The 24,909-nt window shown below is 40.7% G+C and overlaps 2 protein-coding genes across 2 annotated transcripts; both read right to left on the bottom strand.

Moving 5' to 3' along the window:
- Window positions 1-11,971: 11,971 nt before the first annotated feature.
- LOC143272145 (olfactory receptor 2F1-like) lies at window positions 11,972-12,964 on the bottom strand. Its single transcript, XM_076566046.1, has one exon. It carries the CDS (start codon window positions 12,911-12,913, stop codon window positions 11,972-11,974), a length of 942 nt encoding a protein of 313 aa, XP_076422161.1. The 5' UTR covers window positions 12,914-12,964.
- A 9,450-nt stretch (window positions 12,965-22,414) lies between these two features.
- On the bottom strand, window positions 22,415-23,368 carry LOC143272204 (olfactory receptor-like protein OLF3). Its single transcript, XM_076566087.1, has one exon. The coding sequence runs from the start codon at window positions 23,366-23,368 to the stop codon at window positions 22,415-22,417; it is 954 nt and encodes a 317-aa protein (XP_076422202.1).
- Window positions 23,369-24,909: the final 1,541 nt, after the last annotated feature.

Below are 24,909 nucleotides of genomic sequence, written 5' to 3'. Positions count from 1 at the left end.
CCCTTTATGCCTTCCCAAATACACCTTCCCACACTCTGCATAACCTTATTCTAGACACAGAGTTCAGCCTTTTTGCAGCTTAACTAAATATGGAGCCAGACACATCCTGCTCTGCAGCACTTATGTCAGCTGGTGGCTACTTGTCATTACAAAGTTAAAAAGTAATACACATGGGCACAATGCTTTAAAGACAACAATATTCAAACCCAGACAATTCTTTCATGTCTGCAAGATATATTTTTATACAGTGCCCTTTTCTACAAAAGGGTTCCATGTCCCAATATCTCTGTAAAAGGCAGATCTTGATAAAGCACTCTTTCCCATCCCACATTTTGCATTGTATTTTTTTTTTTTCCTCTGAGAGCATACCATATCCTACCAATGATTCTATGCTTGGTGTCCAGGAAACCCTCAACAGTAGTTACTATATGTGCATTCCTGATGCTTTCTTCCTAGTCTGTATATGCCTTCCCTGCTCTCCTTTCCTGAACTGTGAAAGATGGTTAATGTTCCAAGTGCTGTTTTTCTCATATGTCCCTAACTATTTCCATTGAGTCAGAAAATTTCCCAGGATTGGTAGTTGTAGTTAGTAACTCCAGATAAGAGATTTAAGAAGCATTAACCCCGTGCTGAATCTTAGGGGAAAATATTTGAAAAGGAACAGAATTTTCAGAGAAAATTACAGCTGTTTTATGTGTGACTGTCAAAATAAAACTAAAAACTACCCAAAGAATCACCAATATAATGAGAGAGAAAAGAGCCTGCAAGCTGCAAGGATTTTGCAAATTCCTATGCTGTCCTGTGGATTACTGGTCCTTGCCAAGTGAGAGTGCATTTCCACAGGTGTCTTGCCCTGAGGAAACCTGTTGGACAAGTAGTCATATGCTGATCCGACACTAGGCTGCATGGCTCTCAGCACTGTTTTATGTCTTTTTTCTGACTTTTAATGACCTGCTTTAAAAACCTAGTATATCTCCCCTTTCATTTGCTTCCCCTCTAGTTTCTAAACAGAGGCTACTATATAATATTGAACTAAAATAAGAATACACAGTGAGGTTCCTAAAACTTTTTACATGGGAATGAATGACAGAACATTGTAATCTAGGACATGGATGTGATAGAGGATCATGGGCACATCCAGGGAAGCTGAGGCAAGGGGGAGTTTTAAAAAAGCAAAACCTGAATCTAATTTTTATAAAAAATATTTGTTGATTATAGGAAACGCATGGTGGTGATGTGTACACTGCTTGTTGCTAGGAAACAAATTCGTGCCAGTGACTGACCACGGGTTGAGATGACTGGCAAGGCTGCAGCTGGGACTGGCTGTTTTTGGACAGGGTGTCCTTAGATAAGTGGCTTTAATGGCAAGATTGTGCTTTTGGCTGTGTGTGTTGTTATGGAATTTTTCATCAAGTAAATATTCACGAGGCCTCCTTTGTTGATGATGTTGTAACTCTATTATCATGGTCTAACATGGCTGTTTTGACTCTGACAGCTTTCACAACATAGCTGGTGAGCTGACAGGCTGAATGAACACCATATGGAGAAGTCACTTCCTCAGATCCGTTCCCTCATGCATGTAGTTTGGACAACTACAAGAACTATGTCATGAGGGAAGAAGGACGATCTTTAAAATGACTTGACATGTACTGGTCCCCATCTTAATATCCCCAAGAATGCCTCTGGAGTGTCTTCTGTGTTAAGATCTCATTCTGAAAGAAATGCTAACAAGTTCTCTTTTTTTTTTTAAAGATTTTATTATTTTTATTCCATGTGTGTGAATGTTTGTCTGTATGCATGTAGGTGCACCATGTGTGCACCTGGTGCCTGTAGAGGCCAAATGAAGGAGGGCATCAGGTCCTTTGGAACTTGAGTTACAGACTATTGTTAGATGTCCTACAGGTTCTGCGAACAGAATCCGGGTACTGTGTAGAAGAAACAAGCACTGCTGAGACATCTATCCCATCAACCCCCAATGCCAACAAGTTCTGAAGAACAGATATTCATTTTTGGGGGGAGGAAGTGATATTTTCTTATTCAAAAATTTTAAACAGTATATACAGGGTTAAGGAAAAACAATATCACCATTCTTCCTCATTATTTTTCCCACTATGCCTTTGTCTAGAGATAACCCATGCTAATAACATGTTGATAACAGTAACAACTGCTCTTATATAAAATGTCTCATGGGATTGTATAAGGCTTTTCTTTTATATGTTATGATTTTATTTCCTAAGGAATTTGCCATATTAAGATGATAGATCTTTCTAGACTATTTTAGCTATTGTTATTGTTATTATTTATTAGCAAATGTTAACTATACATAATGATATGTTTATGGCATTCTCATACTCCTACATAATGTGTTTTGATCATACTTACCCCGTTACTCTCTCTTGCTTCTCTCTTGCTCCTGCTCACCCTTCTCTTCATAACCAGTTTTCTACTTTCATGTCTTTGTTTTTGCCCTCCAATGAGTTTGCTTGTGCATGGTGCAATGCACAGTTAAATGCAATGGTGCATGATCATCCTCCCAGTAACTACATTTTTTAATGTCTTCTGTTTCCCCATCGAAGATTACTTACCTATAGATTCTTGGATATGGGACAGGCCTCATGAGCCTCTTCTCCCTAGCAACCCTTAATTGCCTCTTGATCCACAGAGATGGGAGTGGACTCATGAATGTTCCTCCCTTTTCTGAGAGAATGTTGATGGGCTCACTCTTGTGCAGGTCTTGTGCAGGTAATCACAGCCACTGTGAGTTCATGAGCACAGTGGCCATGCCATGCCTGGAAGACAGTGTTCCACAATGATCTATCCCTTCTTCTGGCTTATGCATCCATACTCCCCACTCTTCCCACCCTACCTGCACAGCTTCTTCAATGCTCCCCGAGCCTTGGAAGAAGTGGTATAGATGTTCCTTTCAGGAATGAGCATTCCATTATTTTCGGTACTTTATGAGTCTCTGCAGTAACTGGTGCCCACTAGGGGTGGGGGTGGGGGTGGGCAGAGCTCCTTTGACTAAAACTGACAGCAGTACTAATCTATGGACAAATATTTAAAAGGCAATTTGATAGGAACAACATGTTAATTTAGCAAAACTAAGGTCACCCTCCAGGCCTATAATGTCCCCAGCCAAAGGATCTGACTGGGGTAAGAACATCAAGTATGAATTCTCTCCTGTGTATTGGACTTCAGATCGAATCAGAAAGTATTTGGTTACCCCCATAACTGTTATGCTACCCTTGTCCTGGTAGGCTTATCTTACCTAGCAGATCGGTATAGTATAGCATGCTGGGTCCACAGCAAAGTAGGATTATGGATGACTTTCCTCCCCAAGCAGCCTGTAAAGTACCTTCTGGTACCAGAAAAGCTAGTCACCAGGGAGGAAGCTTCCAGATAATTTTCAGCTTGAATTTCTCTCTATATCCTACAGTCAGAGTGTAGTGTCATCAGCAATAGGGTCTTTCTATCTTGTTCTGGTGGGCAACCAAGAACCAGTTGTTTCAGGGTCCAGCAAGACCTCCCTGACAAACCACTGTATCTCAACTCTGGCACAGGAATTTTCATTTAAACACTTTACCAACTTTTGCAGAGTACCACCATTCACTATAGATGAAATTCTACACTGTCTTATTAAATAAGAAACACAGAGTCAAATGCAGAGTTAAAAGCCCAGAGATCAGACCACCTTATCTTACCACTCACTGCCGTCTTTCCCCTGAGAGAGAGAGACCTTCTTCCTGTGTCCTGTCTTTTTATTGCCTTTCTGTTCTGCCTTCTCATTGGCTCTAAACCCAACCACATGATTTCCTCGTCACTGCCTGTCTATACAGACCTCCAGGTCTGTATGGTTAGTACTGGGATTAAAAGTTCAGGTCAGCTTGCTTTGGATGTGTTCTTGACCACAGAGACTCTGCCTGCCATGTGATTGGATTAAAGGCATGTGCTACCACTGCCTGACTCCTGCTTGTGGCTTGCTGTGACTTCTGATCTCAAGGCAACCTTATTAACATACAAATAAAATCACATTTCAGCACAAATAAAATATCACCATAATTTACATGTTATTAAATTTTATTTTTAATTATTTTATAAAGTTGTAGATTTCTTTATGGCTTTTCCAAACATCCTTAGCCTCATTGAATCTCCAGTTTCCTTTTCTCCCTCATGTTCATGACTTTCTAACCCATCTTAAACATTTCCATCCCAATAAGTTTTAGCTTTTGTATTTCAGTCTATTACTCATGTTGTTAGCTTTAGATATGTGGTGAAATAAGTCCTGAGGTTCATTCCTCATCCTATGTATATTCTATTAAAATCTGGTTAATATATTCAATAGTGCTGTTGAAAAGAACCCCCCGAACATTTTGGTATGTTATATGGTAATTTTCAAACTATTTTCCAGTTTTGTTTTTCATTTCTTTTTTGGCCAATGAGTTAATCAGACAGGTGCTGTTTAGTGTCCAATTATTTGTGGATATTTCCAAACATCTTTCCCTCATTGATATTTAATTGAATTCTTTTGTGTTCAGAATACACGCTCTGTATTATTTCAACCCTTTAAAGGTTTTTGAGACTTGTTTTATGGATCAACCCTTGTGAGTCCTGATCAATGATCTTTAAGAAGCACACATGTTCTGCTTGCGTTGGATGGATTTTCCTCAAGTGTCACTCAGGGACACCGACTGACAGCATTGTTTCCATCTTCCACATCTGTGTCCCTACTGACTTTCTGAGTCATGTCCATTTATTAAGAGTCAACTGTTGACCTGATGTTGGGTGTTTTCTTGTAATTTTGTTTGCTTTTCTGTCATGTTGAAATTCTGTTACTCACTTTACACATTCAAAAGAATCAAGTTTACTGTTCTGTGGAGCAATGCTTAAGCTGCTGTTCACTTAGTCTAGTGAAATTTTAGCTGTAGATATTTTATATTTTATTCTAAAGTTCTATTGAGTTTTTTTCTGTTTCTACATCTGTGTTAGTTGATTGAATTATTCCAGGTTAGGTCATAGTTTCAAAAGGAAAAGGTCTGGTAATTTTTTATTCAATGTTAAATATTAAGGGTTTAAAGGAATTGCACAGTTATTTTTGTTGTATTCTTTTAAAGCATTTTCTGGCAGTCAGTTACTTGTAAGCTAGTTGAACCTTTTTACTATTTTAGCTAGTGATAGTTGCCATTTTGAGATAATTTTCTCAACTTCTGTGCTCTAAATTTTTTCCATTCTTGTGGAGTGTCTTTATATTGAATAATGGTTCCTCACTCTGGCTGAGGAGTGCTGAAGTGAATTTTTTCTCTGAAGGGTGGTTGCTTTATGTCTGCAGTTTTTCTTTCCTCAGAAGTTGCTTTTCTTCCCATATTGGGGGTGTTCGATCTTGAGTAAAACAAAACAAATTAGTGTTTAGTCAAAGACTCAAATCCTGATTTCTACAACCCTTTCTCTATGTTGCTTATTCCTCCCTGAAGCTCTATTACTCTCTTTACCAACCTCAAACTCCAGCATTTATACCATTATCTGAGCCAGCCTTCCAGGTTCTGTTTGAATTCCTCTCCTAATTCCATAGTCTGGATGCTGCCTCCTGATAGGAAGTCTCAGTACAGGTACAAATCCTCCCATTTTCCTTCTCATACAATCACACTCCTGTGATGTGTGCATATTTATGATAGCTGCGTAATTGTGGATCACATCACTCTTTTCCTTCATGCCCGAAGGTAGCATTCCCAGGGGCATGTTATTTTTAATGTATTATTCTATAATCGAACATGGCACATTCACTTTAGCACTCAGCTATCCTGATAATGACTTATGGCTCTCAGCCACAGTGGCCTGAGTGTGTGTGTATGTATATGACACATATGGTGATACAGTGTGGGTTTACTCTGCAGTGTGTGCACTTTTGTCCTGTGTGGGTAGTCTTGGGATTTAGACCAGGGACAAACTGTGTCTGGTGACAGTGTTCACTTTCCAGTGGCAGAAAAGTCCTTGAGAGCTCTGCTCTTCAAACTGCACAGGAAACAATCACCTAGTGAAAACACATCATCATTGATATCCTGGAACTTCCCAGAAATTCTATCTTATCCACCTGAGAAAACCAACTATTTTTTTTACAGACTAAAACTTTGAATCATGTGTCTGGTGTATATGAATGGAGGGACAATTTGCCCACTTGTTCTATAAATAGTATTTCAGCTCCTCTCCTGTCACATCGGCTGATTTTTGCCTTCCTCATTATACCTGCCAGACCATGAGCTGTAACAACACCTGCAGCATTTTCATAATTAGAGCAATCATTTCTCAGGGTCATCCGACTTCTTCTCACATGTTCTGGCTTTGATGACCTCCTCTTTATGAGTGGACTTCAAATGTTTACATGTTCTTCACATGGGTTAGAATCTGCAATCCAACATGGCTCCCCTCTCCCATTCAATTCTGCAGCTTTATTCACTGTTATACTCTCATCTTTCCAGGAAAGAAGTTCCAAAGTTAAATGAACGGAACATTTGTAAGCTGTGATATAATGGTATGCCTGAGTGTGTGAACGAGTGAGTATCTGATTCTTGTGTCTTTTCTTGGGCTCTTTTCCTTCTCTTTGTTAGTTTTGTCCACATCTGATGTATGAGTTTTATCTTGTTATATTATTATCCCTTAAATACCTGTTTTTTTTTGTTTGTTTTTTTGTTTGGCTTTTTAGTGAAAGAGTGATAAGGAATGGATCTGGGTGGGAGGAGAGGTGGAGAGGAAGTAGAAGTAGAGGGAGGGGAAACTATAATCAGGATACATTACATGAGGAAAAAGAAAAAAAAAACCAGAATGGCTTTCCATGTTCATAGGTAGACTAGAAAGAGAGTTAGACTAGAGAAGGGGTGTGTGCAGGCTCTTGAGTTAGAAATGCTCATCTCAGTTCATCTCCCCCTATCTGTGGGCACCATGGCCTTTTTTATAGTAGCCGAGTGCACAGTGTTATCCCACCTCTCTTGGTCTTCACTGTCCAATTAGGCCATGAGAGTTGCTTTCTCCCATAGTCTATGTGCTGTGTGTAGAGCAATGCCTTGGCTGCTTCAGAAGAATCTGTGAAAGAGGAAGGACTAGTGTGCTCCTTGACTGGCTATATCCCCGGAATTTTCCTGATTATTTGGATTTTGAGTGAAAGGATATGGTAATGCATTGCCTGATAATACTATATTATAAGCATTTAAAAAATCTTCCTTGGCATTATTGTATAGCTTATATTAGTGATAAGATTAAAATCATGCAGGGGGATGTTATAACTTTTAAATTGAAAGGTAGAACGTGAGCGCTTAAAAAAAAAACCCTTTTGATGAATGTTATTCCAGTACTCAATGTTAATATTTTCTTTGATGAATAGCTTAAAATAATTTATTATTTAAATTTATATTTCATAGATTTTGAAATTGAACATTTTTCACACAGTAAATGCTAGGAAGTTCCTCAGTTGTCATTTAAAAATGTTTTTATGTTTGTGTGTTCATATTTTTTTCTCTACTTAATAAGTGTTACCTGAAGCTGGAGAGCTGGCTCCGTGGTTTACATTGCTGGCTGCTCTTGTAGAGGACATGAGTTAGTTTGGCAGCACTCATAGCGGGTGGCTCACAAGTCTGTGACTCCTGTTCCAGTGAATTTGAAACCTCCCTCTGGCCTCTTTGGGCACTGCACTCGTGCACAAATGTACTGGCCCCTCATATGTACATGATTATGAAACTAAAACTAAAATAAACTATACGTTTCCATTTTTTAAAATATTGGAAATTGTGAGCTAGCTTTCTTTTGTTCTCTTTCTCTCTTTCCTTATTTTGTTCTTTCTTTCTCTCTCCTTTTCCTTTCCCTTCCTTTTCCTTTCCCTTTCCCCTTCCTTTCCTTTCCTTTACCTTCCTTTTCCTTTTCCTTTCCCTTTCCTTTCCTTTCTTTTTCTTTTCTTTTCTTTCCTTTCCTTTGCTTTGCTTTGCTTCCCTTCCCTTCCCTTCCCTTTTTCCTTTCCTTTCCTTTCCTTTCCTTTCCTTTCCTTTCCTTTCCTTTCCTTTCCTTTCCTTTCCTTTCCTTTCCTTTCCTTTCCTTTCCTTTCCTTTCCTTTCCTTTCCTTTCCTTTCCTTTTTCCTTTCCTTACCTTTCCTTTCCTCTTCTTTCCTGACAGGGTTTCTCTGTCAACAGCTCTGGCTGTCCTGGAACTTTGCTTTGCTTTGTAGACCAGGCTGGCCTCAAACTCACAGAGATCTTCCTTTCTCTGCCTCCCAAGTGCTGGGATTAAAGAAATATACCACCACTGCCCAAAACTGTAAACTTTCTATCCACTATTCTTATGAAACTCATGTCATTTTTTTCTTTTTACCTCAGAAGTAAAATTATGTATTTACTTACTTATATATGAGGTAAAAATTAGTACTTTGGGACTAGAGAAATGGTACAAGAGTTTAAGAGTATTTGTTACTATTGCAAAGGACCTGGGTTTGGTTTCTAGAACCCACAGAGTGGCTTACAACTATCCGTAACTTTAGTTCTAGGAGATCTGATATCTTCTTCTGAACTCCAAGAGCACTAGAGTCTAGTTCTCAATCTGTGGGTCAACCCCTTTTGGGGGTTGAATGCCCCTTATACGACAGGGGTTCACATATCAGATATCCTTCATATCATTTATTTACAGTTCAGAGCAGTAGCAAAATTGTAGTCATGAAGTAGCACGAAAATAATTTTATGGTTGAGGGTCACCACAACATGAGGAACTATATTAAAGGGTCATAGCATTAGAAAGGTTGAGAACCAGACATATGTCTGGTGCATACAGATACAGGTGGACAAAACATAAATAAAAAATTAAATCTAAAGATGTTTAAAAACTGGTGCTTTGATCTATGTATATGCTATATAAATATTCAATCAGGCTAATTAATGTATCTATCACTTCACCAACATATTTCATAGTAAGGTGTTAAATTATTTTAACAGTTTTATAATTTATAGTACAGTATTAACTGTGGTTAAAATTCTCAGAGAACTAATACAAATATTAAAAAATATTTTCTTAATTTTCAAACTCTGAAAAAAAATGCACAAACATAGAGGTTTTGCTTTGGAGACAGGAACTTAGTGGGCATAGTTAAAGGGAAAGATACCTGCAATACTGAGAAAGGAAGGATGGTAGCAGAGTCTAGAACTAAAAGTTAGCAAGTTTGATCAACTTTTTTGAAGTAGTTTAAATGTTGGACAATAAACACATAAACAGATGTTTAGCTTCACTTCTCATCCAGGATACGCCAAGTAAAGCCATAGTATGATAGGAGAAGTAAAAGTTATAAATAAGCATGTTTATTTATGACTTAAAAATGAGTGCTTTGGGTCTAGAGAGATGGCCCAGAGGTTGAGAGTATTTGTTGCTATTGCAAAAGACCTAGGCCTGGTTCCCAACACCCACACAGTGGTTTACAACTGTCTATAACCCCTAAGGATGGCTACCATCAACAAAGAGTTAAACATGCTGAGGATGCAGAGAAATTGGAATCTTCCCTCACTGCTGGTGACTGTAAATGAGGGCTCATTTTTAGAAATTAACAGTTTAGCTGATTCTCAGAGCCAAACAGAAATACCACTCCTGGTTATCTCCCTGAAAGAACTGAAAAAAAAAAAAAAAAGAGAGATGTGAATTCAAACAGTAATTGAAGTATGATGACTCATATCAGCACTGTGCACAGTGGTCAGAAGATGAAAATACAGATGTTCATAATTGATAACTGGATACCCAAATGTGGTCATATATATATACAGCTGAGTGTGACTCAGCCACATAAAGGAGTGAACCGTGGCTACAGATGACAAGGTTCAAGTTAAAAAAAATACCATGTTAAGTGAGAAAGACAAGGTATTTCTCTTATAGGTCTACTTATGTGACGTGCCCAGAGGTAGACAGAAAGCAGGATAGTGGGTGTTGGGAGCTGGGAAAGCGAGTGGCTGCTTCCTGGCAAGAGGATGATTGTTATTTTGGCATTGATGAAAATATTCTGAAGTTAGACAGATATGAGGATTTTGTCATTATACCAAACTCCAATGAATTAAATGGAAAAATACACAAACCATGTTACATGAATTTAATCTTTTTTTAAAAAAAATTATTAGAAATTCACAATGTTTCCCTTCTACTGACTCTTTGAGAATGTTTCTAACATATGGAATAAAACTTGCATTGCTCTTTTTATAGTTTGTGTTTGTTTTGTTGATATGACAAACTTGAGATCTCCAATATTTGGAATAAAAAAAATTGCCTTTCTTTTCTCTTTTTGGAAGAAATAAAATGCACACGGGTGTTTTGCCTGCGCAGGTGTCCGTGCAGTGACAGCAGAAGATGGTGGCAGATCGCAAGGCACTGGAGTTGCAGATGATTGTGGGCTGATATGTGTGCTGGGAATGGAACCCAGGTCCTTGGTAACCAGTGCCCTTCACCACTGAGCTGTCTCTCCAGCTCCCAGACGAGAGATAATTCATTTACATTAAAAGAGTCATTTTAAACCTCTGTCAGCATCCAGTCACTACTGCTTTGCTCTCTTCTCCAGGATGTTTAGTCACCACTGCTTTGGCTATTCTCCAGGATGTTTAGAAGCTACTCCCTCACCCGGTACATGCGTTAGAGGGGTCCAAATTGTTTCTAATGAGGAAAGGATCCTTTCCTTGCTGTATACCTTGACTCACCTCTGATCATGTGTGGTGTGTCCTTATAATCAAGCACAACTTTTGAATACATCCCCGACTTTTCATAAGTTGAATGTGCTTACTGTGCAGACAGGCCCTGATTTGGTGTCTCTCTGGCTGCCACTTGACTTCCCTGCAAGTTGGAAATGGAAAGAAGGCAAGGGAAGCCCTTGGGACTTGCACATGACCAAAGCTTACTCATTAGGGCTGTAGGGATCATGAGCATGACTTTGGCTCCTGATCTGCGTGAGTTCCACACCCTAGTAAGATGGGCTGCCTCAAGTGGGAATTATATGACACTTATTCCTCTGTCCTACAGCCAGTTTGATCAATAGGCCTAGAAAATTATGTGATTTACGACTTACTTTCCTCTTCCTTTCTTGTCTGACTTCTATATATTTGGAAATCTTAGCTGTGAAAAGGCTCTTAACATAAATTGTGTACATGTCTGATTAGAGTAATCTTCCTTTCTAATTAGTATTTCTGCTGTCATTTTTCTTTCATTTACAAAAATAGACATATTTCATTTAATTTCTTTGTAGGTTACATCATTTTAATTTTGTATAATTCACTTTCTTTGGGATAAAAAAGGGATCAAAAGAAAAGAGTCGGACTCCTCTCCTGACATCCACAGACCAGACATACATACATTCAGGCAAAACACCCATACACATAAAATGAAATAAATAAATCTTTAAAAATGTTTTTAATGAAAAAATAAAAACAAGGTGAGCAGGTGTCTTGGCTTCCTTGTGCTGTTTTGTTGTGAATAACAGCAACTGACCAAAGGCAACTTGGGGAGGACAGAGTTTATACTTCCAGGTCATAGTCCATCATTGTGCTAGCTAGTTTTATGTCAACTTGACATAAGCAATATTAGCCAGTGCCTGTGTGCATACATACAGGCAGCTCTAATTGAACTCAGCCTTATTGAAAACAAAAAACGGAGGACATGAATTTGGGAGGGAGATGAGTAAGAGGTTCTAGGGAATTGGAGGGAAGTGGTGGTATAGGAATATGAACAAAATACATTGTATAAATGTACATAATATTCAAAGAATAAATAAAAAACAATAAGAACAAACTAACAAAAAAGAATAGAGTCCAGAGTTAAACATCTTAGTTCTGTTTTAATTCAAAAGAGCATATATATCACAGTTACATGTGCATGTGCACATACACACACTTTCCTGTGCACTCACACATGCACACCATGAGGAGCTGTGTACTCCAGTTGCCACTAAGAAGAGAGATGGCTTCTTTACAGAATTGCCTCCTAATTCTTTGACTCAAAGCTCTTCATCAGAACTCGACTCAGAGCAGCCTTCACATCCTTGTTCCTCAGACTATAGATGAGAGGATTCAGCATGGGGGTGACCACAGCATAGAAGACCACTACCAACTTGTCCTGCTCTGCAGAGGCTGTGGAGGTTGGCTCCATGTGTGTGAAGAGGGCCATCCCATAAGACATGGAGACCACAGTCAGGTGGGAGGCACAGGTCCCAAAGGCTTTTCGGCGTCCCTGGGTGGAGCGGATCTTCAAGATGGCAGCCACAATGTGGGCATAGGACAGAGAGACCAGGCAGCAGGGCACCAACAACACCACCACACTAGAGGCTAGTATCACCACCTGGTTGAGGGTGATGTCCACACAAGCCAGCCTGACCAGTGCCAGTGTCTCACAGGCCACATGGTTGAGCACATTATGCCCACAGGTGGGAAGGCGCATGGTGACTGCTGTCTCCACAGCAGAATTAGCAACACCCACAAACCAAGAGATGCCTGCCAGAACCATGCAGAGCCTTGGGTTCATCACTACTGTGTACCGTAGTGGATCACAGACAGCCACATAGCGGTCATAGGCCATGGCAGCCAGCAGCAGGAACTCAGTCCCTCCTAGAGCCAGAGCAAAGAAGTGCTGGGTCCCACATAGGGTGAAAGAGATGGTTTTCTTCTCCATGAGGAAGTGTGCCAGCATCTGGGGGACCCCACTGGAGGTGTAGCAGATGTCCACCACTGACAGGTGGCAGAGGAAGAAATACATGGGCAGGTGGAGTCGTGGGTCCAGTGCAATCAGGAGGGCGATGAGCCCATTGCCCAGCAGAGTCAGCAGGTATGTGGCCCCAAAGAGGACAAAGAGTCCAGCCTGGATGTGCTTGTCACTGGAGAGACCCATTAGGATAAACTCACTCACCCACGTCACGTTTTCTCTCTTCATGGAGCAGCTAGGCCAGCTGGCCAGGCGTAGGGGAAGGAAAGTCAGGGAGGGCCAGTACAGAGGTCACCACAGGTCTTGCACTGAATCCTAGGTTGTGACCGGAGCTGTACCTGGGACCATAGCCTGGTTCTTTAATTTAGTGATGAGGGAGTAAGGTAATCAAGACAATGGAGAAAGGGAGACATGGCTGCTGACACGAGTGTATGGGATTCTGAGGAGCCAATCCCACTTTAATCATCCCTTTATGTCTAGAACTCTGCAAGTTGAAACTATACAGGGAGTAAACGGTCTGTGTGGAAGGAAAGAAAACAAACACAACGGATGGTGGGAAAGAGGAGAGCATAATACAAGATTAAAAAATGAAAGTGAAAGAAAAGAAAAAAATACTCAGGAAGGAGGATGTAAAAGTGGAAAAGGTTTTAATGAAAATGGAAATTAGGAAAGAAAGGCAGATTCTTCAATGTCAGAGAGCAGCTGCTGAAGCCTTATAGGTACCACTGGGCATGAAAGGGATGCTTCCGAATTCCTGAATGCCGTTTTGCAAGCATCCATTTGGTCACACTTTTTGCTCCCAATAAGCCCCAGTCTAAATGATGGTGTAGAAGAGAATCCTCTCACATCCTCCTCACTGCACCCGTCATCCCCGAGGAGGCATCTCTCTTTGAGATGAGTATCTGCTGTGTGCTGGAAATGATGTGGGTTTTTTTGTTGTTGTTCCTGTCTGTGGGAAAAAAAAGACAGACTCACAAGTCCTGCTCTCTTGGTTCTCATAATTTAACTAGGGACACAGAGATTAATTTAAAAATTATAAAAATTAATTAAATTGTGTTAAGTGCTATGAAAGGAACAAGGTCAGTATTTGGATAATTAAATTTCAGCCTTCATAATTAAATTATCATTGTGGATATTCCTTACATCTCTATAACTTGTACAGTAAGTTTTGAGCATTTATTTAAATGTGGAAGAATGTGATGAAAGGGTAGTGTGCTGAGAGTTTCTGGTGAATGGTGGGACCAGACACATTGACACCAAGCATGAAATGAGGAGAAAGCTCTCAATCCTTACACTGTTGTGAATTCTCCTTTCTCATCTGAGTTTGCACTAGACTGTTGACTCTCCATCATCGTGTCTGACTGGATCTTGGGAAAATCCGATTGAATTCCCTCAGATTTCTTACTGGCAGTATAATCTTTAGGTATGATTCTTTTACTCAAAATCTTTAATGGGCAAATAACTCATTTATTGAAAAATTTATTGCAGATGCCAGGCTCCATGCTCTCAGCCAGTCTTAGGGAAACCTTACCTTACCTTTCAATACTAAGACTCCTTGCTTTGAAAATCAGTGAGTCCATAGAATCAAACGGGAAAAAAATGACTTTAGTGCAATCTTGGGAGTCAATGATACAGTTTGTGCATATACAGCTAGACAATATAAATACTGTATATCATCATAATACAGCTAGAATGGAGCCACATCATCAAACATGAGAGTTCTGAAAAGCATAATTCCATCCTGATTTCCCCTGGCTGGAAACAGAGGGTAGAGTCCCACCTAAGTTTTGCAAGGGGGAGAGTAGAGTGTTTCTGGACAGTACAGGCAGCTCTGGCCTCCCTTTGACTCTGATCCTGACCAGAAGATATCACTGTGGCATCTGTGGAGGGTAGAAAGTGCTTTGGGTTTCCAGTGAAGGTGAGGGGTTGGTGTTGGGCTTAGGGAGGTGCCAGATGGGATTCAGAGCTCTATAACTGCCCAGAGTCTGTCAACTGAGTCAGCAGAGGCAGTGGTTCAGTTTGGACTTGGTACCATTCCCAGATCACTTGTTGCTGGAGATAGAATCCTCATCTTTACAGTAGAGTGAAGGATCTAGATTCCATCCAGATTGTGGTCCAACCTGCTAGAAGTGGAAGGAACCATGAAGGTCTCATCTCCTTCCTCTTATTTTACACCTAAAGAATTCAGGGGCCAGGTTGAGGTCACCTGCCCAAGTCTCAAACCCACCTGGGGACCAATCTGAAGCTGTGCTTATGATCTCAGGTGTACCCTAGCTTCTCAGTGAGAGGGAGAAATGGTTGTCAACAGAGTCCAAGGAGAAGGATACTTGACGGCCATAGATAGTAGGTTCAGAGTGGTATCTTGCCTTGGAGAGCAGGCAATGCTTTGAATGTGCAATCAGGGAATCTGAGTTCCTGCTTACCTGTTTGAGGAGGCTGCCCTGGTACAAGCTTCTTGACTTCCCCACCCCTATTTTCTTCATCGGAAACACAAACAATCCATAAACAAAGCTTTCTGCAGAGAGTGTTAACTCAGGTCAGATGAACCAATGAACATGAATGCGTTTTGGAAAAATACTCAGTAACTCCTTACTTGACACTGTTCCTGCACTCAGAAAGTCCACATCACTTATCTATTTACTAGCATGAAGACAAGCAACAGCAGGAAGGACAGAAGATCAGAAAGATAACAGAATGCGGGAGAGGCACAAGATCGTTTACAGTAACTTCTGATGACTAAACTTAATTGCAAAAGCCATGTTTCAAGACATTTCAAAAACCAAGGTAGAATTTGTCTATCCAGTGTTAGCTCCACTGTTGCTTAAAGAATGAGCTCAGCATCTATTTGTTCTAGTAATATTTTGATGTTGGTTTTATATAAGGACCAACTTTTCTTGCTATAGGGTCTTGTTCTGAGATTCTTCAGATAATGAGAGAATTTCATTTCACCTTTCTGAATGTGATAAACATATACTGTGTACTGGTGAGGACCTGGCCAGTGATAGGAGCAGAGATTGTAAGAGTCAACAGGTGAGTGAGTGTTCTGTCTCCAGAAACTTATTCTTGCAAGATGGAGGGAGAGGTTGTGTTACTATGCCCTTATCAGAGGAAGTTCCAACATTGCCCCAAGTAACTGAAGACAGGTCCTGACTGTGTCCCAGGCAGTAGAAACATAGATGTTACAAAGAAAAACTAAGAAACAACCAATGTTTGCTTCTCCAAACCGGAAGTGATGGCAAGAATGGTAGGACAAAGGGACCTGACTTTCTGCTTGTACAGAATTTCATCTTTGTATCATTGGGTAACTTGCACTATTTCTGTAGCATAGATTTTTTTCATCTTTTCAATTAGTAAACAGGATTTGGTAAACATTAAGATTCCTGCTAGTTATAGAGGTTTGTGATAAATTAAAAATATTTATGGGATTTTAAAACAGCATATTAGGAAAACTTAATTCTCTGGTCTTTCATCACTCTATACATAGATAGTAAAATTGTTGGCAAGAAGTGAGGGTCAGGACTGGGCGATGGCTCATTGGGTGAAGGAGCTTACCGTCAAGTTTCACAGCTTGCCTCTGGGACCCACGTGGTAGAAGAGAGGACCAACTCCTATACAAGTTGTCCTCTGACTTCCATTTGCATGCCATTTTCATGTGTGTACACACATGAATAAATAATGAATTCAAAATAAATTTTAAAATGGAGTCACTAAGTTTCCTGTCAGGATTCAGGTCACATGTAGAACTATTTTTTGGGAGAATTTAATAAGTGGAATATCTTGTCTTAAAAACCAAAGACCAAAGAAATATGGATAAGAGGGCATATCATTGGAATTGGTAAAACCAGTTGGTTCAAGAGTAAAACACTTGTCCTCTGATACACGAGCCTCTTTCCAAAGTCCATCTCTCATCATTCCTACAGTGTGATATTCACTATCAAGTTTTTGTTTTGTTTTGTTCTGGATTAAACCTGCTTTAGTTCCTTAAAAATTATGCTTTTGATACTTGATAGTTGAGAATATTTACTATTTTGCCTTTTGGAGAAAATGGGTTCCACACCATTCTTTGAGTCATTTACCAACCATTCCTTCTTACTCCAACAGTTCAGATGTTTCAAGACCAAGAGAATAGCCATTGAGCTCCAATATTTTGTTCCAGGGGTGTTTATCTATGTATTTAGAACACTGTAGTTTTATTGTGTATTGGATGACTGACTGGGAAGGAAGACTTCATGGAATGACTTACATAATCTAAGTCACAATTTTAAAAATGCTGAGCTGCAGCCAGTAACAAAAATACATTAGAGATTACAAAAGCAGTTCTGGGTACTCCTTCGTCTCACCACCTCCTTTGAACCATCCCTGCGGGCTAGTCACTGAGCTGAGTACTCACATCATGTACACCACTCATTGCGGCTGGGCATCTGGCTCATCTCTTAGAAAGTCCTTGAAGCATTTGCCATTTTTCTTCTTAGGCATGGAGCTTTTACTTTGTCAGTCTGAGCTGATAACTTCTCAGAGCTTAGGGATCCCCAGAGGGCAATTACTTTCTCTTGGTGTGTTCTTTTACACTCTTCCTCCAGTTACATCTCTGTTACCCAGCTTCCCTTCTAAAGTTCCCTTTGGGATCAACATTTTGAAAGCCTCTTACCTCAACTTTTAATTGTCCTTCTAGTTTCTAGGCTAATGAGACTATCTCTAGCTCATTTTAGACTCAGGGAATTTTGGCAGGAGTTTGGATAAGGAAATTGTTTCCCTGACCTGGTAAGAGGAATTGCAATAAATTGAGCAGTAGAGGACTAGCTAAATCTGAGATCCTGATCTGTCTTCTAGAAGGATATGATAAAAAAAAAAAAAACACCCCCCTTCCGGGCTGGAGAGATGGCTCAGCCAACAAAGGCTAGGCTTACAACCAGAAATACCCCTTTCCTTCCTCCTCACAACTCAACAGTTGGTGACCATGGTGTTGGAAGTATGTGCAACACAATAGAACTGCCATATTCAACACAGTAGAACACAACTTCACAATTATTAACACGTTCTCAGTCTCCTTGGTGTTGTCTCCTATATCACCTTTCCATTATGTTGTGCTTTCTTTGCATAGTTGGAGCTCATTAAGATTTTTCTCTTTTGTGAATCTAGATCTTGCAGAGTTTGGTCATTTCCACAGCTTTTTGATCTCTCATAGTCTTGTTAGAAATAGTAGCAGTGCTGTATAAGGATTTTTTTCTTTCACCATTTACTGATCCAGTGTGGAAATAGAACCTGGGTTTTTGGTTAGGTGAGAAGAATAAAACAGATATTATTGTGTGATATATTAAAGACTTTCAATAATAATCAGGCAGTATTAAATGATAAAGCTTTCATGATATGCATGATCATCACTTTAGTGACAATGGACCTGAGTACATACTGTTGTTTTACCTCTTCCTCCTCCTCCTCCTCCTCCTCCTCCTCCTCCTCCTCCTCCTCCTCCTCTTCTTCTTCTTCTTCTTCTTCTTCTTCTTCTTCTTTGGATAATCCAGGTTCATCTCTGTTCCTTTCACCATTCTGCTCAACTTAGGACCCCAGAGGACTAGAAGACTTCCCACCTTTGAGGTCTATGGAACTTGTAACTGGGAATTGTAGCCAATAGAAAAAGGGAAGGCAAAAATAAAAAAGAAATTGGACAGCATCACGAGGAAGAAGAGGAAAGAGGAATGACTGTTGAGAAGTTGGACTCCGAAAGGCATCTCTTGTATGAAATGATAGAATGCTACCAACGACAAAAGAGAAGGACCATTAGGTGTCATTTTCCAGAATAAATATGATTGGATATAATTAAAAATGCTTCCTTGCTTACAAAAAAGGCATCCTATCTTCTTCCCCATACATTTTGACATCATGACACAAAATATGTAACTATATAAAAGAATGTAGGTTGTAAAATGGTAGAAAAATATGTCTGAACAATTAGATGACTACAGAAATCTCAAATGTAGAAAGTCAGTGGTGTCCAGGAAGGATCCACGCGTTATCTCTGGGTAATAAGATGACAATTTGTATTTTCTTCTTTGATTGTCAATACATATAAATGCGTAAAACAAACACACACATATACATTATCAGATAGGTATCCAAATAAAATGAAGAAAATCCTTAGACCAGCCCTATGTTTGTATAATGGCACAGTGGTTATTAAGAAATTAACCTATTGTTTTAATAACCAGCGTTAGTGAATTATCTTTGGGAAACTGAGTGGCTATTAAAGGGTTAAGGGAAATATGTATCTTCTGGGCACAACACAACCATTATATTCATTAAATCACAGCAGCTTGCACTGGCCTTGGGCCTGCACAAAATTGGGCCTGACAATAGACATTCATTGAGAGGGAGGGATCAATGGGGCCCTACCCCTACCTGTTGAACTATTCCTTACTGATGGTTTCTGGGTGAGGGACAGTCATTGTCTTCAGTAATCATTGGTAAGCCCATCATGCTTCAATGGATAATTCTAATCTCATGGCTACATAGATGACGCTTGTTAAACTCAATGGGTCACAAAATAAATCATGAAGACATAAACATGAGAAAAGGATTTATAGGGAAGAGAAGGTTGAAGAGGGATGGGAAGAAGGTAAGAGAGGGTAAGAGTGAGAATAACTAAAATGTATTAGAACATTTATGAAATTGTTCAAGAACAAATTCAATTAATAAAAATGTATAAAGAGGGGGAAAGGGCGTAGATCAACATAGGTAAAATTGGATCACATGTTGGCATTCCAACTGGTGTTGTCAATTTTCAGGTCTTGTTTTGGCAACCATATAATCACAATACCAGTTGATATATCAATGCAGATGGAGAAATCTCAGAACCCCTAGGCGAAATGCTACAGGCAAATAATGGCTGCTGAGAAAGGAAGGGAGTGTCGCCTCTAGAAACATCACCCCTGATTGTTATCTAATCCAAAGCGGTCAGCCCTAAACACATACACATATGAGCAACACTGAAGGGACTCAGCAGACTGTATTTATAAATTTATATATTTTATATTTAACAATTATATGGCAAGCAATAGTGACAAATACATGGCATGAATAATCTTCCACCCACATTATTCATGCACACAGGGTTAGAAGATGGGGTCAGAGTGGGTGCGAGTGATGGAGGCAGGGTAGTTGATGCTACATTCTGCCCCTCTTCTTCCTCTGTAGCAATGGTTAGGACTAGAAACAGGTCCCACACAATATCAGCTGCTGAGTGTCTGGGCCCATGGCTTTCCCTAGAGTCTAATTCTTTTCCAGCAAGCTTTGGTCACAAATGTGCCTTCTAAGTGCCCGGTGCAGTCACCAAAAATGTTTCTATGGATGAGAAGGACAATATGAGAATTGTAAAGGAGGAAAAGAAGCTGGATGAAACTTTGGGGGAAAACTCTTTCATCTCTTTTCCTTGGGGGGAAAAAGAAGGCAACTGAGTGGGGCTCAGAGAGCAGAAGTGGTGGGACCAACATTACATTCTAGGTTAGAGCAGGACTAGAGCTGTGTCTCGATGACATGATGTGTTTTCGTCCCACAATACCAGCTGTGTTGTCACCCATCGGGCAGGAGAGAATGGTCACAATACCTCATGGGGAACAGAAGAAGGCAAGTTCAACTTATGGGCGGGGTGAGGAAATCCTTAGATTTATGATGTTGTGCCTGTGGGCTAGTTGAGGATTCTGGCCACCGAAAGATTATGCAGCGGCCAGGCTGAAGAACAGCACAGAATGGTTGAGTCAATAAATCAACCTCTAGCTTGAAATGTTCTCTGTTCCTTATAAAAGTTTTCAAATGTTGGGTCTTACATTATGGTTTTTGATTCATTTTGGGTTGATGTTGCAGTAGGTAAGTGATAAGAATCTAGTTCCAGTTTCTACACATGCATCTAATTTCCCCAGTACCATTTGCTGAAAAGGCTGACTATGTATTCCTTACCCATGTCAAGAATCTGATGGCTGACGTTACATAGATTTATTTTTGTCATTTTTGTTATGAGCCTTAGCCTGTAACAGAGTTCTTTCTTTGCTGAATACCTTGATTCACCTCTGACTGTGTAGTGTAGCCTTCTGGTTAAGTGTGTGCTCTGAATGCATTCCTGAGGGTTAGTAAGAGGATATGGGTAGGCCCTATTGTTAAACATTTGTCTGAGGTCTTTAATGTGTGACTTGCTGACCTGCCATTTGCCCTCCCTGGAAATTGGAAGGAGAAAGAAGGAAAGGGATGCCTGTGGACTTGCTCATGTTCAGAGCTGTGGAAATCATGACTGTCACTAGCCTTAGATCCTGTGTGTGTTCTCTACCCTAGTAAGATGGGCTAGACCATGTGTCAGTTATGTGACTCATGCACTTCTGTCTGTGTATATGTGTGCGCATGTGCGCGCATGAGCATTAACACATACTTGTGCCATGAGCATTAACACATACTTGTGCATGTACTGTGTGTAAGGACATATGTGCAAGTGTATGAAAGCTAAAGAACAACTTTGGATATCAGCCTAGGTGGCCAATCCTTTGGTCAATGAGCATCAGGAATCTTACTCTCTCTGCCACTCCACTGGATTACCAGTGTGTTCTACCACACCAACCTTCCTTTTAAGTTTTTAAAAATGCTTTATTTTATTATTATTTTAATGTGTGTGTGGGTGTTTTGCATTTATGTATGCTGTATGTATGTGCACCACATGGTGCCTAGTACCCACAAATCCTGGAAGAGGGTGTGAGATTCCCCTGGAAATGGAGCTACAAACAGCTGTTAGCTGCCTTGTGGGAGCTTGGAACCAAACTCAGGTCCTCTGTGAGAGCAGCAAGTGGTTTTAACTTCTCAGCAATTCTCCAGGCCCCATACCCATCATTAGATGTCAGTTATGGGCATCAAATTCAGATTCTCACGCTTGTCTAGCATGTGCTTTACTGACTGACTTCTATCCTCGGCTTGGCTTTTGTACTTCAGACCTAAAGTCTGTTGATAATTCAGGCACAGACAAGTTTGAAGCTTGTAGATTATTATTTTTCTTTTCTCATGGACTGAAGAAAAGTTAGATACACATTTACAGACTTTAGAAAGGAAGAAGACTCCTACTGTTTGTTTGTTCATTGAATGATTGATTGATTTTGTGTCTGTGTGTTGGGGCAGGTAGGAGTGTATCAGGGCAGATTTGTGGAAGTCAGAGTGTAGCTTGAGAATCAGGCCTTTCTTTCATCATGTGGGTCCTAGGGATCAAACACAGGCCATCAGGCTTGGAGGCAAGCACCTTAACCCACTGAGACATCTTGCCATCCCAGGACTAGAGCGTTGAAAAGATAAGTTGTGGGCATTGCTCTGATGTCTGAACCAGCCTTCCCTTGGGCTATATTGCTTTCTCTCTTCCTTTCAGTTAAGAAAATGCACACTTCATTTAACTTTCTCCATAGCTTTTGCATCTTAAAGGTGCTGTAATTTGTTTTCTCTGAAATAAAATGAGGGTCAAAATAAGAACCAGAGACAAAATCCTGTTTTCTTTTACCTCCAAGAAGCGTCATGTAGATTGAGGTCCTGATACCTATGCCCTTACATACATATACAGTCACACTTAAGGGCAGGTCACATGAATAGTTCATACCCCGATGCTGGCCAGGATGGGGACAGTAAAGTCAATGACAGGCACTGGTATGTGTCTGTCACATACATGACCTGCCCATAAGCATGTCCACAATCTTCAGAAGGACACCCCTTCCTTTAGAAAATTGTCTCCTTTTTCTTTGACTCAAAGCTCTTCATCAGAACTCGACTCAGAGCAGCCTTCACATCCTTGTTCCTCAGACTATAGATGAGAGGATTCAGCATGGGGGTGACCACAGCATAGAAGAGAACCACCACCTTGTCCTGCTCAGCAGAGGCTGTAGAGCGGGGCTGCATATAGGTGAAGAGGGCCATCCCATAAGACATGGAGACCACAGTCAGGTGGGAGGCACAGGTCTCAAAGGCTTTTCGGCGTCCCTGGGTGGAGCGGATCTTCAAGATGGCAGCCACAATGTGGGCATAGGACAGAGAGACCAGGCAGCAGGGCACCAGCAACACCACCACACTAGAGGCTAGTATCACCACCTGGTTGAGGGTGATGTCCACACAAGCCAGCCTGACCAGTGCCAGTGTCTCACAGGCCACATGGTTGAGCACATTATGCCCACAGGTGGGAAGGCGCATGGTGACTGCTGTCTCCACAGCAGAATTAACAACACCCACAAACCAAGAGATGCCTGCCAGAACCATGCAGAGCCTCGGGCTCATCACCACTGTGTACCGTAGTGGATCACAGACAGCCACATAGCGGTCATAGGCCATGGCAGCCAGCAGCAGGAACTCAGTCCCTCCTAGAGTTAGAGCAAAGAAGAGCTGTGTCCCACACAGGGCAAAAGAGATGGTTTTCTTCTCCATGAGGAAGTGTGCCAGCATCTGGGGGACCCCACTGGAGGTGTAGCAGATGTCCACTACTGATAGGTGGCAGAGGAAGAAATACATGGGCAGGTGGAGTCGTGGGTCCAGTGCAATCAGGAGGACGATGAGCCCATTGCCCAGCAGAGTCAGCAGGTATGTGGCCCCAAAGAGGACAAAGAGTCCAGCCTGGATGTGCTTGTCACTGGAGAGACCCATTAGGATAAACTCACTCACCCACGTCACGTTTTCTCTCATGGAACAGTTGGACAGGTTGGCCAGGAGTGGAGGAAGTAGAGTCAAGGATAGGCAAGTAAAGATATCATCATAGATCTTACACAACGTCTTAGACTAAGGTTGAAACTAGAGCTGGGACACAGCCTGGTTCTTCTTTTTGTTTACTTTTTTTTTTTCAAGACAGGGTTTCTCTGTGTAGCTTTGCGCCTTTCCTGGAACTCGATTTGGAGACCAGGCTGGCCTCAAACTCACAGAGATCAACCTGCCTCTGCCTCCTGAGTGCTGGGATTAAAGGCGGACACCACCACTGCCGCCTGGCACAGCCTGGTTTTTTAACCTGGGTGGTTATGGAAGGAAATTGTCAAGACATTGAAATGACTCCCCTGAGAAAATTAAGAAAAAGAAAAAAGGGAGGTGAGGGCAAGAGACTGGCATGGTGACATGTTCCTCTAATCCTATCATGTGAGAGTTGGACACAGGAGGATCAGAGTTCAAGAACAGTATGAGCTACAGAGGGAGTTTGAGGCCCATGAATCCCTGTCTCAAACAAACAAATAACAAAACAGATTTTGGAGGAAGGGAGAATGGGCTTCCCATGCTAACATATAAATTTCTAAAGGTTAGCACCCCTGATTTGGCCATTAATTTATAACAAGCATCTTGAGCAATAACAGTTACATAACAAGTAATCAATCCAGGTGGAAGGAAAGATAATCCATAAAAGGGGTGGGGTAAAAGAATAGAGTATTGCAGAGGTAAAGAAACAGTAAAGGAAAATAAACATCCGGGAAAAAAGACATGGTCATAGGGAAAGTAGTAAAAGTGAACAGGACAGAAAGGCGGGTTCCACAATGTGGGGTAGCAGTGGTCCCTTCTTCCCATCAAACACACGGGGAGAATAGCGACACTTCAGTGACTTTTGGCATCTTTTCCTACATCTCAGTTCTATTGTTATTCATGCTTCCTGTACATCTAGGTCAGGGCCTGTCATGGAATCCTCTCACATACTCTACTTCATGAATCAGGGCTGAGGCTTATGTCCCTGAGATGAACATCTATTAAGGAGCTGCCATGTTCCAGGAAATGTGCAGGACATTTTTTATCTGTCTGTGAGCACAGTGATAGAGAGACATGAGACTTTCTTTCTTGGATCTTATCATTTAGGGATGTAGAGATTAATTATAAAAGTTAAAAATAAATAGACTTGTGTTAAGTACTATGGAGAAACACGGTATTAGACTTGTCTAGTTTGATTTGAATCTTGATATATATTCCTTTTATCTCAGTAACATGCAATCTAGACAGTGCATTTTAAAGATCTTTAAGTAAATAATGAGAGAGTGGTGTGCTGGAAGGTTTTGGTGAACAGTGGCACTCATGGATACTGAGCATGAAGGATTGAAAAGCTCTCCACCTGTCTACTGTTGTGAATTCTCCCTTTTCAGCTGGGTTTGCAGTAGGTCATTGTCCTTTGTGGTGAATGACTGTTCCCTGTATAAGTCAAAGCCCTCAGATTTGTTTTTTAATAATTTCAATTTTCAGGTATATTTCTTTCTTTAAGT

Source organism: Peromyscus maniculatus, chromosome 3 (genome assembly GCF_049852395.1).
Source record: "Peromyscus maniculatus bairdii isolate BWxNUB_F1_BW_parent chromosome 3, HU_Pman_BW_mat_3.1, whole genome shotgun sequence".
Taxonomy (NCBI): Eukaryota; Metazoa; Chordata; class Mammalia; order Rodentia; family Cricetidae; genus Peromyscus; species Peromyscus maniculatus.
This window is presented reverse-complemented; position numbering and strand designations above follow the sequence as displayed.